General features: G+C 37.4%; 1 protein-coding gene across 1 annotated transcript; it reads right to left on the bottom strand.

The window, feature by feature from the left end:
• Positions 1–9,910: 9,910 nt before the first annotated feature.
• On the bottom strand, positions 9,911–11,905 carry LOC122038450 (60S ribosomal protein L8-1-like). The gene is made up of 2 exons (XM_042598206.1): positions 11,407–11,905; positions 9,911–10,396 (listed from the first exon to the last, which is right to left on the bottom strand). Exons 1-2 carry the CDS (start codon positions 11,844–11,846, stop codon positions 10,054–10,056), a joined length of 783 nt encoding a protein of 260 aa, XP_042454140.1. The 5' UTR covers positions 11,847–11,905; the 3' UTR covers positions 9,911–10,053.
• Positions 11,906–12,600: the final 695 nt, after the last annotated feature.

Below are 12,600 nucleotides of genomic sequence, written 5' to 3'. Positions count from 1 at the left end.
GTATAAAATTGGGGCCCTAGCTTGAACCCAAGCTAGTGGGGCCGACCAAATTAAATTTAAAAGGGATTTTAATTTTAATTTTTATTATGTGGAAGAAATAATTTATTAAAGAGAATTAAAATTAAAATATCTCTCTTGTAAAAGATCTACAAAAGATTAAAGAAAGAGATTAAATCTCTTTCCTTATTTGTAGATTGGAGAGTTATTTTATTTTCTCTTTAAAAATTATCCACATGTTGATAAAATTAAAATTATAGAAATTTCCTTTTATCAACCATGAAGAGAGTTTTAAAGAGAAATTTTATTTTTAAAATTTCTGGAAACAAATTAGGAAGTTTTAATTGTTGATTAAACTTGTCCAATTTGCTCTCCAATGATGTGACCGGCCATTGAACTTTAATTTGGAAAATTTGTTTTATTTTTCTAAATTAAATCATGTCAAGGAAATTGAGGAAATTTTATTGTAATTAAATTTCCTAATTTGCCTAGGCCAAGGAATATAAAAGAAGGGGTGAGGGTGCCTTCATGAGATACAACATCTATTGTTTTCTCTCCCTTTTTTCCTTGGTGTTGTGGCCGGCCATCATCTCTTCTCTTCTTCCTCTTTGTGGTGGCCAAAACTCTCTATTGCTTGGAGGTCTTGTGGAGGCCGGATACTACTTGGAGAAGAAGAAGAAGAAGGAGAGGAAGCTTGCATCTCTTAGAGCTTGGTTGGTGTTTTTCTTCTTCCTTGGTGGAGCTTTCTTGTTTTGGCCGAACCTAGCTAGGAGGAGAAGAAGGTGCTTGGTGGTTTCTCATCTCGGAAGATCGTTGCCCACACAACGTCCGAGGTTAGAAGAGGAATACGGTAGAAGATCAAGAGGTTTTTCTACAAGGTATAACTAGTAATTTTTCTTTCCGCATCATGCTAGTTATTTATGGAAATAATACCAAATACAAGAGGCTTACGTTCTAGTATTTCGAATATGTTTTTCGAAGTTGTGTTCTTTTGTTTTCTTTCTTTTCCTTGTGATTTGATTGTTCTCTTTGGTTAACCTAAAGTTATTTTAGGAAATTAAATATTAGCTTTCTATTAAAGGTTTTGTCTAGTCGGTGGTGGTTGCTCCCATATCCAAGAAGGCCATGTGCCTCGCCACGTCAGTACTGGGAACCTTTTATGGAAATTAATATTTAATGGAATTAATAACTTAAGGAGACTTGGGTCGAACGTGTTAAGTTCCGCAGGAGATCCAAGTCAAAACCTAAAAGAACAAATAGATTAAGTTTTGGATCAAACGTGTTAAGTTCCGCAGGCGATCCAAAATTTAATTTAAAAGAACACATGGTAGCTAGGAAAAGGTTCAGACCTTTGTACAAAATTTTTGTACAGTGGAACCTCTAGGTTTTCCGAGTAGCAACCAACAATTGGTATCAGAGCTAGGGTTTTGCCTCTGTGTATTTGGTATTAGTTTAATTATGCACATGTCATACATAATTTAGGCAGGATAATAGTAGGATGTGCTAACTTTGTGGATGCAGGATCCAACTATTATGGCTTATAGTTTTATGTGTGTGATTGGACCCTTGGAAATGTCAAGGGCATTTATATGTGTGTGCATGATTATATTATAAAATACAGCAGGAGCTGTATTTAGTTTTATTAGGATTTTATTTTTGATCTAGATACATGTACATTCCTTTTATGGAATATAGGATCAAAATTGTAAAATTCTATTTATGTCGCGGATCGAATCTTGCAAAGCGTGGAACCTTCTAAGGACCAGAGGCGCAGCGGAACAAGGAGCAAGATGGATGCGACAGCTAGACCCGGTGGCGGTGGCCAAATATGGCAGCAGCTTGGGATGACAACACACGGAGGACAACTAGAGATAAAAGCCATAATAGTTGAAAATTAGATTTTCTATTTATTGCTTTTATATTGTGCTGTGTGTGCATGTTAGTTTACAAGTTTAATAGGCTAGCATAGTTAAAATTCCTCATTAATAAATAACTAAGTGGGAGAGGGTTTTTTAAGTAAATCCCAAGGTCTCCATTACTGGTTTGTAAGTGATGCAAACAAGCTTGCGCGTTGGCTCTGAGTGCCTTCCTCCATAACGGATGAGCTTGTTTGCGGATCACTAGAACAGACTTCCATTTTTGGATGACTATAGGAAGTTAATTAAGAGCGTGTGATCTTCCCCAACGGAAGGGGCATAATCTTATTAATGGACTTAGTGTCAAGTAATGGTATACACTTAGATACATTTAATAGTATCCTCCCCATCGGAGTCACTGCTATTATTTGTGTGACCAAATGAAACCAACTATTAATTTGTCATAAAACTAGGTTGACAAGATAATAAAATTAAAGGGTTAAAACCCCTCTTACAAATGATTGATTTTGTATACGTCCACACTAACGTGGCATACAAAATTAACGGTGTTTGAGATAATTTTATTTGTCATAAAGTTAGGTTGACAAGATAATAAAATTAAAGGGTTAAAACCCCTCTTACAAATGATTGATTTTGTATACGTCCACACTAACGTGGCATACAAAATTAACGGTGTTTGAGATAATTTTATTTGTCATAAAGTTATGTTGACAAGATAGTTAATGGGTAAAACCCTCCTCTTACAAATGTTGATTTTGTATACGTCCACACTAACGTGGCATGCAAAATTCACGGTGTTTTGAGGTGTTGGTAAATTTAAATAGTATTGTTAGAGGAATCAATATTATTTTAAATTTAGAGTCTTGACCAAATATTTGATAGACCAACTATTAATTTTATTCGTCATAAAGTAAGGTTGACGAGATAATAAAATTAAATAAAATTTCCTCTTTGAATTTGTATACGTCCACACTAACGTGGCATACAAAATTCATGGGGTTTTTTAAGGAGCTGGTCTTAACCAAATATTTTTGTGATTCTTAGGAAGATGGTCAATCCCTAGCTGATATACTTTAGGATAGACTTAGTGGTCCCAATTATAATTGATTGGAAATAGAATTTGGACATTAAGGTAGACTGTCTTCTTAGAACTAAGAACAATATAGGTGTATTTTATTCATTAGTTGATACATGTTTAGTGGAGTTATCAACCGGTACCTGGTGTGTAGATATGGGAGCCATTGATCATGTCTGCAATTCATTGCAGGGTTCCAGGAAACCCGACAACTAAATGAAAATAAAAAACACCGTCCACATGGGCACTACTGCAAAAGTAGCAGCTGTTGCAGTGGGAGAGGTTTATTCTCTAATAGGAATAAAATTTGGATTATTAGGAATTGTCTTTACATACTAAGTTTAGAAAGAACTTGATTTCAGTTTCTAAACCATTATAGAATAGATATTGTGTCTATTTTGATAACAAAGTTGTTATCAAGAAAAATAGGCAAGTTATCTATTCTAGTATGTTGGTTGACTATTTATAATCCAATAACTCCCATGATGCAACAAATGGAAATTAATAACACATCTTCTAACTTAAGAGAAAGCAACCTTCGAAAAGGAACCAATTATATCTTTGACATCTAAGGCTAGGTTATATTAACTTAAGTAGGATTCATTGGTAGCTGATGAACTTTTGGGTTCATTAGTAGTGGAAATCTTTCCAACCTGCGAGTCTTACTTGGAAGGAAAATAACCAAGAAGCTTTTAAGTCCAAGGGGTATGGAGTCAAAGATATGTTGAAATCGGTTCATTCTGATTTGTGTGATCCTATGACTATCCAGACAAGAGGTAGTATTGAATATTTCATCTATTTTATAGACAACTATTCAAGATACAAATAAATTTACTTAATGTACCGCAAGACTAAGTACTTTGATTAGTTCAAAGAGTACAAGGCTGATGCGGAGAAATGTTAAAGTAAATATCACTATGGTAAGATCGTAGTGGCAAGTACCTCTTGGGAGAATTTAGGAGTCACTTATCAAAAGTAGGGATTCAATCCCAACTAACTGCACCTGGTACACCCCAACAGAATGGTGTAGTAGAAAGAAGGTAAAGGACTCTTATGAAATAATTAGATAGATGATGAGTTATTTAGAAAATTACCAAATTTGTTTTAAGGATAAACTCTGGAAACGAAAGTGAACATAGTACCTTCCAAGTTAGAACTCTCTACTCATATAGAATTGCTGAATAGGTGAAAACCTATTTTGAAGCATATTCGGATTCGGGTAATCCAACACATATATTAAAGAGAGACAATGATAAGTTGGATAGGAGTTCACTTGTTTGTAAGTTATCCTAGATAAACAAAAGTAAGTTTATAGTCTTAAAAATCAGAAGGTCATTGTTAGCATCAATGACTGTTTTTTAGAAAAGGACTATATAATGAACCACGTGCTCATAAGTAAATTTGTTCTTAAGGAAATAATAAAGGACATGTCTAACCTAGTACCAACTGTACAAGATGAGATACCACAAGAAAACTGCAACACGTATCACAAATTGATACACAATTACAGAAAGTGTCTTATTGTAGTGGGAGGGTTGTTATGCAACCTAAATAGGTTCATGTTTTGGGAGAGTTTTTGGACTCGATCCCTGGAGGGCATGAACCTGATCTCCGGTCATATGATGAAGCACTCCAAGATAAAGATGCAGCATCTTGGCAAAGAGTAATGAATAAAAGAATTAGAATATATGTATTCTAATAAAATCTGGAAGCTTGTAGAATCACCAAATGGTGTAAAAGTCGTTGGGTATAAAAAGGTCTATAATAGGAAAAGAGGGATAGACAGGAAGGTAGTAACTTTCAAAGCAAGGCTTGATGAAAAAGGAAACTTTTTCACTGGTAGTCATGCTTAAGTCTATCCGGATTCTTTTATCTATTTGGCAAGAGGATGTCAAGATAGCATTCCTTAATGGAAGTTTTGAAGAAAGCATCCATATAAAGCAACCAGAAGGGTTCATTGCAAAGGGCTAAGAGCATCTTGTGTAAGCTCAATCAGTCTATGGACTGAGGCAAAGCTTCAAGGTCTTGGAACATCCGGTTTATCAAAGTAATTCAGATCTATGGATTTAGTAACCGGATAAGTCTTGTGTATACAAAAGATATGATGGAAACGTGGTGGTATTTCTTGTACTATACTTAGATAATATTTTTGGTAGTTAGAAACAATATCAAAATGTTGTCAGAAGTAAGGGTATGGTTGTCCAAACAATTCGATATAAAGGACTTGGGAGAATGTATATATTCTTGAGATCAAAGTAATAAGGGATCGCAAGAAAAGAATATTTTACTTATCCCAAGCTTCATACATCGGAAAAATCCTTGCTTTAAGCATACAAAACTCCAAGAAAGGTTTCTTACCTTTTCAGGATGGAGTAACTTTATCTAAAGATATGTCTCTGTAGACATCAAAGGAGATAAAGGAAATAAAGGCAGTTCTTTATGCTATGGCTGTTGGAAGCCTAATGTATGCTATGCACGAGATCAGAAATATGTTTTGCCAAGGGCATAGTTAGCAGATATCAAAGTAACCCTGGACAAGGACAGTGGACTGCAGTAAAGCATATATTGTAGTACCTTAGAGGCACTAGAGATTATATGCTAGCTTACAAGGCAGTTAATTTAGTCCTTGTGGGTTGCATGGATTTTGACTTCCAATCGGATAGGGACAATAATAAGTCGACCTCGGGGTTTTGTGTTTACTTTAGGAGGTAAAGTCATAACTATGGAAGAGTGATAAGCATAGGTGTTTTTCTGGACTCCACCATAGAAGCTTAGTATATGGCAAGCCTCTGAGGTAGCCATAAAAGCTGAATGACTCAATAACCTCAAGATAGACTTAGATATGATTTCTAGTTTGTCCAAAGATTATTACAATTTATTGTAATAATATTGGTGCAGTAGCAAACTATAAGAAACCATAAGTCTATAAAGGCAAGTAAACACAATAGAGCGCAAGTACCACCCAATACGAGAAATCGTATAAACGAGGAGAAGTTGTTGCTACCTAGATTGCATCAGGTGATGACCTATAGATCCTTCCACCGAGGTCCTTAAGGCAAGAGCTTTTGATGGACATGTTGAAGGGTTAGGAATCAGATGTATGGCAGCAGATAGCAACTTAGTCTTTTAGTATAAGTGGGAGATTGTTAGAGTGTATACTAAAAGCCTAGCTTTTGGTATAAACATTTATCTAGAAATAAGAATCACATTGGTCAAATGTCTACATTTATGATAAATGTAGTTGCTCAATTAATTTATATTGTAGATAACATGGTGTGTGGTGTCACACACAGAAGATCATGTTATCGGTTCCTTATAAATTATAAACAGTAGCTCACGACTAAGATGGAAAGGAACAAACCATTGGAAGGTCGTAGTGTAATTAGATGTTAGTTTATCTTAACTATATAATTACATTAGTACACTTAGAGTGTATTGAGTAGGACCATTTGAGGTCGTTCTTTTTATACTGACTTTATAAAGGAACAAAGACCTCAGTTATTATGGAAGTGTGTGCTCTTAATCCTAATATAATAACAAGCACATATATTTGATATTTATTTCTTTAATTTATCAATGGGTGAGATTTAGTTCGATAAATCAATAAGCCCGATAAGTTGGGAAATGATATCACTTATAGTGTGTGTTGTTGATTATAGAAGGAAACTGTGTCCTAGTGATACTAGGTTGATAATGTCCTCAAGAGGAGCTCATAAGGATTGTTATGTTAAACCCTGCAGGTGGACTTAGTCCGACATGATGATAAGGTTGACTGGTACTATTCTTGGACTAAGATATTAATTAAATGAGTTGTCAGTAACTCACTTAATTATTGGACATTCGACATCTTAAACACAGGGAGACTAACACACTCATAATAAGAAGGAGCCCAAAATGTAATTTGGGATTGGTGCGGTAGTTCAATAATAATTCTCTAGTGGAATGAATTATTATTGATAAAATTAAGTCATGTGTTCGAACACGGATGCTTAATTTTATCGGGAGACCAAAACAAATTCCTCCTCTCGGTCCCTATCGTAGCCTCTTATTTATAGAGTTCTATACCCACCTATACCCACCTTCTATACCCATTAATGGGGGCCGGCCAAGCTAGCTTGGGAACAAGCTAGGGCCTGGTATAAGGTGGCCGGCCCTAGCTTGAACCCAAGCTAGTGGGGGCCGGCCAAATTAAATTTAAAAGGGATTTTAATTTTAATTTTTATTATGTGGAAGAAATAATTTATTAAAGAGAATTAAAATTAAAATATCTCTCTTGTAAAAGATCTACAAAAGATTAAAGAAAGAGATTAAATCTCTTTCCTTATTTGTAGATTGGAGAGTTATTTTATTTTCTCTTTAAAAATTATCCACATGTTGATAAAATTAAAATTATAGAAATTTCCTTTTATCAACCATGAAGAGAGTTTTAAAGAGAAATTTTATTTTTAAAATTTCCGGAAACAAATTAGGAAGTTTTAATTGTTGATTAAACTTGTCCAATTTGCTCTCCAATGATGTGGCCGGCCATTGAACTTTAATTTGGAAAATTTGTTTTATTTTTCTAAATTAAATCATGTCAAGGAAATTGAGGAAATTTTATTGTAATTAAATTTCCTAATTTGCCTAGGCCAAGGAATATAAAAGAAGGGGTGAGGGTGCCTTCATGAGATACAACATCTATTGTTTTCTCTCCCTTTTTTCCTTGGTGTTGTGGCCGGCCATCATCTCTTCTCTTCTTCCTCTTTGTGGTGGCCAAAACTCTCTATTGCTTGGAGGTCTTGTGGAGGCCGGATACTACTTGGAGAAGAAGAAGGAGAGGAAGCTTGCATCTCTTAGAGCTTGGTTGGTGTTTTTCTTCTTCCTTGGTGGAGCTTTCTTGTTTTGGCCGAACCTAGCTGGGAGGAGAAGAAGGTGCTTGGTGGTTTCTCATCTCGGAAGATCGTTGCCCACACAACGTCCGAGGTTAGAAGAGGAATACGGTAGAAGATCAAGAGGTTTTTCTACAAGGTATAACTAGTAATTTTTCTTTCCGCATCATGCTAGTTATTTATGGAAATAATACCAAATACAAGAGGCTTACGTTCTAGTATTTCGAATATGTTTTTCGAAGTTGTGTTCTTTTGTTTTCTTTCTTTTCCTTGTGATTTGATTGTTCTCTTTGGTTAACCTAAAGTTATTTTAGGAAATTAAATATTAGCTTTCTATTAAAGGTTTTGTCTAGTCGGTGGTGGTTGCTCCCATATCCAAGAAGGTCATGTGCCTCGCCACGTCAGTACTGGGAACCTTTTATGGAAATTAATATTTAATGGAATTAATAACTTAAGGAGACTTGGGTCGAACGTGTTAAGTTCCGCAGGAGATCCAAGTCAAAACCTAAAAGAACAAATAGATTAAGTTTTTGGATCAAACGTGTTAAGTTCCGCAGGCGATCCAAAATTTAATTTAAAAAAACACATGGTAGCTAGGAAAAGATTCAGACCTTTGTACAAAATTTTTGTACAGTGGAACCTCTAGGTTTTCCGAGTAGCAACCAACAAAAACATCCCTGCTATTTTACCGTTATCAGTCGATCGATTTTTGCACCAGTCAACTGGTCTTTGCACGAGTCAACTGGTCTTTGCACCAGTCAACTGGTGCCAGCCCAACGGCTCTCTCAAGGGCTCTCTATCAGTCAACTGATCCCAGCCATTTCGAGCACAGAAGCACTCTGTGCTCACCCCCAGTCGACTGATCCCAGTACCAGTTGACTGGTATAACCCTAAACCTAGGATTTCCCATCTCGAGTACATTTCTCTCAGCAATCGGACCCTCACGACTTACTTGATTCTTTTTCGCAGCTTTGACTTCTTACCTTCAAACTTACTTTCTTTGGTTCTCGTCCCTTGGATGCATCTAAGCCCGCGACTCGTCCCAATACCATCCTTCGGGTATACCTAGAAGTCGCTTCCCTCGACTCTTGCCTTCAAGCCTTCTTTTTTTGGCTCTCGTCTCTCGGATACATTCAAGCCCATGGCTTGTCTCAATGTCATCCTTCGCGTATGCCTTGAAGTACGTTTCCTTCAGTTCTTGTCATTGCTGTCTTGTCCATAGTCCCTCAGATGCTTCATCATTCACCAGATCCGAAGCTATCAAACTGAGTCATATGTGTATCCTGTAAATTTACATACACATATCAAATATAAATCTAACTTAAAATTTTTATTCAAATATCAAAACGCATGATCACACGGATCATTAAGATTATTTTAACACTAAGCACCATTGAAATCTACCATTTTCGAGGTGCATTTTCTCTCAACGCTCACCTCACATTGAGTTATACCTATGCCTGGAAGTTATCTCCTGTCATGCTATTCGTCCGTCAAGGCATTGAGTCATTAACTAACCTTGGCCAAGCCAAGTCGAACTCAATTTGAAAGGGCGATTACACTGACGACACTTACGAAAGATAGACCTTCGTTACAAGTCTAGCCAGCTGAATGCAAAGGCTTGTCAACTAATCACTAAATTTAAATAATGTAAATGATAACCATGATATATTTTGGTCTAATCAATTGATGGTAATTATTAATGACACAGTCAACACTTGACAAGTTCACCATATGACACACTTCGAGGATGACGAAATAGTGATCCAAGGAATTCGGTCAGATCCTATCTAGTTCAGTCAACTACTGAAGAATAACATTCGACTAACGCTCCAATCAACAGATGAATAAGTCCAGACCTAGTTGAAATATAAAATGTGACAAATACTAAATAGACAAATGGATTGATGACTGAATCCGATCGACTAAAGATGGAATAGTCGACTAACAACAGATATATAAAATATCCATATCATTTTTTTTGTACTTCGATTGCTTTATAATTGATGTAAAAATTCCTCCAACTTAGACATGAGTGACACGCAAAGGCAAGCCGGCTCATGAATATAACCAAATGAGAAAAAAAAAAAAAGGAACCGCAAAACCAAAGTAGATGATTATAAATCAAATTTGTCACAATACCTAAACGGATCCAACATAAGATTAAGTAAAACCTGCATGACACAGGAATGACAACCAGAAAATACCAAACACCTGAGTCCTCAGCACATGCAATCTAGACCTTGTCTGCCTTGGATGCAGTTGCGGCAGCCTGTCCCCTGAGACGACCTGTTCTCCTTGCAGCAATAAGACCCACCTTCTGGCCGGGTGGAGCGTCGCGGCGAACAGTGGAGGCATGACCAATGTGCTGGTGGTTACCTCCTCCGTGGGGATGCTCCACTGGGTTCATGGCCACACCACGGACCTTAGGCCAGCAGTTCCTCTTCACTCTGAACTTGTGATAGGCATTGCCAGCCTTCAGAAGGGGCTTCTCAGTTCTACCACCACCAGCCACCTGCCCAATCATGGCACGGCAATTGCTCGGTACAATCTTCTTGGCACCAGATGGAAGCTTGATCCTGTGGTTGAGTGAGAACTAAGGTAACTAGGTATGAAGAGGGAGAATTCTACTAAAGTTGTACAAAATGCAAAAGGTGATGACACTTAATATGTTCTAGATAGACAAGTTAACAAGACAGCATAAAAAAGAAACAAGTTAATTCTAGATAAACAGCATCTACCAAAAGCAATATAACAACAGAAATTGTTGTTCTAGTGATGTTAATCCCATAAAATAATAACATAGCAACAAGTAACAGTCACTATACTTGCAATACTGAGTAATAAACAAACAAAGAGAAATGTTCTACTTAAAAATATCCAATTTTTACCTATTTATCAAATTTGTATTTGTTGGAAATGCAAAAACAATGAGTGTCGTATTGCTTCACATATTTGTGTAAATTAAGTTCATCTATCTACACTAGTTTTCTACATCGGAGTTTCAAATCTGAACATTAGTTTTTGTTTGTCAGAGAAAAGATTCTACAATGAATCATTAATTCAACTTGGACTGCAACACCCTGTACTTAGTCAAGTCAGATTAGCCTCATCTATGCTGTAGCTACAAGCAAGCTTTTTCTGATACACTCACAGAATAAAAATGTTTACCAGATTCTGATCAAATCCAAAGAATTTAACAAATCACATACATGTTTCTGATTCACGAGGTTCTGATAAACTCATCTATTATGATGTCACAACATCTAAACAATAATCTCACAATTGATTGGTGAGAGAAAATCCTCAGTAATATAATCTGAAAAAAGTAATACTAGACTGCACGCGTAATTATACACAAATATATGATCTTGTAACAAAGGCCAGTATATAGCAGCAATGCATATAAGTATAAAATCAGGTTTCCAATAAGGATCATTTATATTACTAAGCAAAAAAAAGACAAGAGATGATGATGAACATTTTAAAAAATGGGATTGTTTTAACATTATCATGATTTTAGATCTAAAACCTAGCATGAACAAACAAACGATAGTAGCATAAGGGACAACAAGGAGAAAGAGACAACCTGCTTGTTCCATTGTCTGGGTTGTGACTGATCACGATAGCGTAGTCACCGGAAGCGCGGGCCAGGACACCGCGGTCGCCAACATGGTGCTCGACGTTGCAGACGACGGCGCCCTCAGGAATGGAGCGGAGGGGGAGAACGTTACCGACCATGAGATTGGCTTTGCGGCCGCAGTAGACGAACTGGCCGGTGTACATGCCCTCGGAGGCAATGAAGAGCTCCTTCTGGAGCTTGAAGCGGAATGGGTGTCGGAAGGTAACGCGAGCGAGGGGGGCGCCGCGGCCAGGGTCGTGGATGATGTCGGTCACCACGCCCTTAAGGTATCCATTGCGCTCCCCGTAGTCGAGACTCCGGAACCTGGCCGGCCCCTTCCGGTGGTGAGTGTGGGACTTGAAAACCGAACCTGCTCCCTTCCTCTGGGCTCTGATGACGCGACCCATCGCAGCAGCGTAGAAGCGGCGGCGAAGATCGGAATGAATAGGAAGAGGATTAGGGTTCGGCGTTAACGAGGAGCGAAATATATAGTAACGAGACGAGAAGTCCACGTCCGCAGCGACTGCTATGAGTTGCCCTAATTTGAGCGGCGTAGATGCTAATTGAGTTTTCACCACGGTCCGTCGGATTTATCGGCCCAGATTGTTCGGCTGTGGGGCCATGGGCCTCTTGTTGCTCTTGCGAACATGAGATCCCCTTCTGTGTCTCGAATCCAAGCTGAGATGTCCTATGCTACCTCAAAGGACCTGTTCAGGCGAGAACTTGATGGTGTCTCTATCTGTTCAGGCGAGAACTTGATGGCGTCTCTTCACTACGAGCTTCAGGCTACTAATCCAACAAACCTCGACCTAGAGATTCTAAAGAACGAGCCCATTAATTTCAGAATGTTATCCATTTATTCGGCAAAAAAGGGTGATCCCAACTGTCTCACACAATTGTGAGATAGTAAATCATGAAACTGAAATTAACTATCACATATGAAGATAATTTCTCGATCTTTACCGAGATTTGACTCTTTCTCAATTTTGTAAATCTATCATGTGATAACAAACTCGGCTATGTCTTGGAGGCATAATGTTATCCATTTATGAACTACATTGAAAGTGTTATTTTAAGTATTCATTTCATCGGACGATATCTTTCAAGGTCTCAAGTTTCCAGGGGTTATGTTGTCCAGGACTAATCTGGAGGTGAATGATC

This window comes from Zingiber officinale, chromosome 1A, assembly GCF_018446385.1.
Source record: "Zingiber officinale cultivar Zhangliang chromosome 1A, Zo_v1.1, whole genome shotgun sequence".
Taxonomy (NCBI): Eukaryota; Viridiplantae; Streptophyta; class Magnoliopsida; order Zingiberales; family Zingiberaceae; genus Zingiber; species Zingiber officinale.
Note: the sequence above shows the minus strand (reverse complement) of the source record. Positions and strands in the feature narration are given on the sequence as shown.

Bases quoted from the DNA above. Each gene is read 5' to 3' on its own strand.
- LOC122038450 (XM_042598206.1), bottom strand. From the start codon at position 11,846: ATGGGTCGCGTCATCAGAGCCCAGAGGAAGGGAGCAGGTTCGGTTTTC. The intron at 10,397-11,406 runs GTTGTCTCTTTC...ACTCAACCACAG, and splicing joins CCAGACAATGGAACAAGCAG to GATCAAGCTTCCATCTGGTG.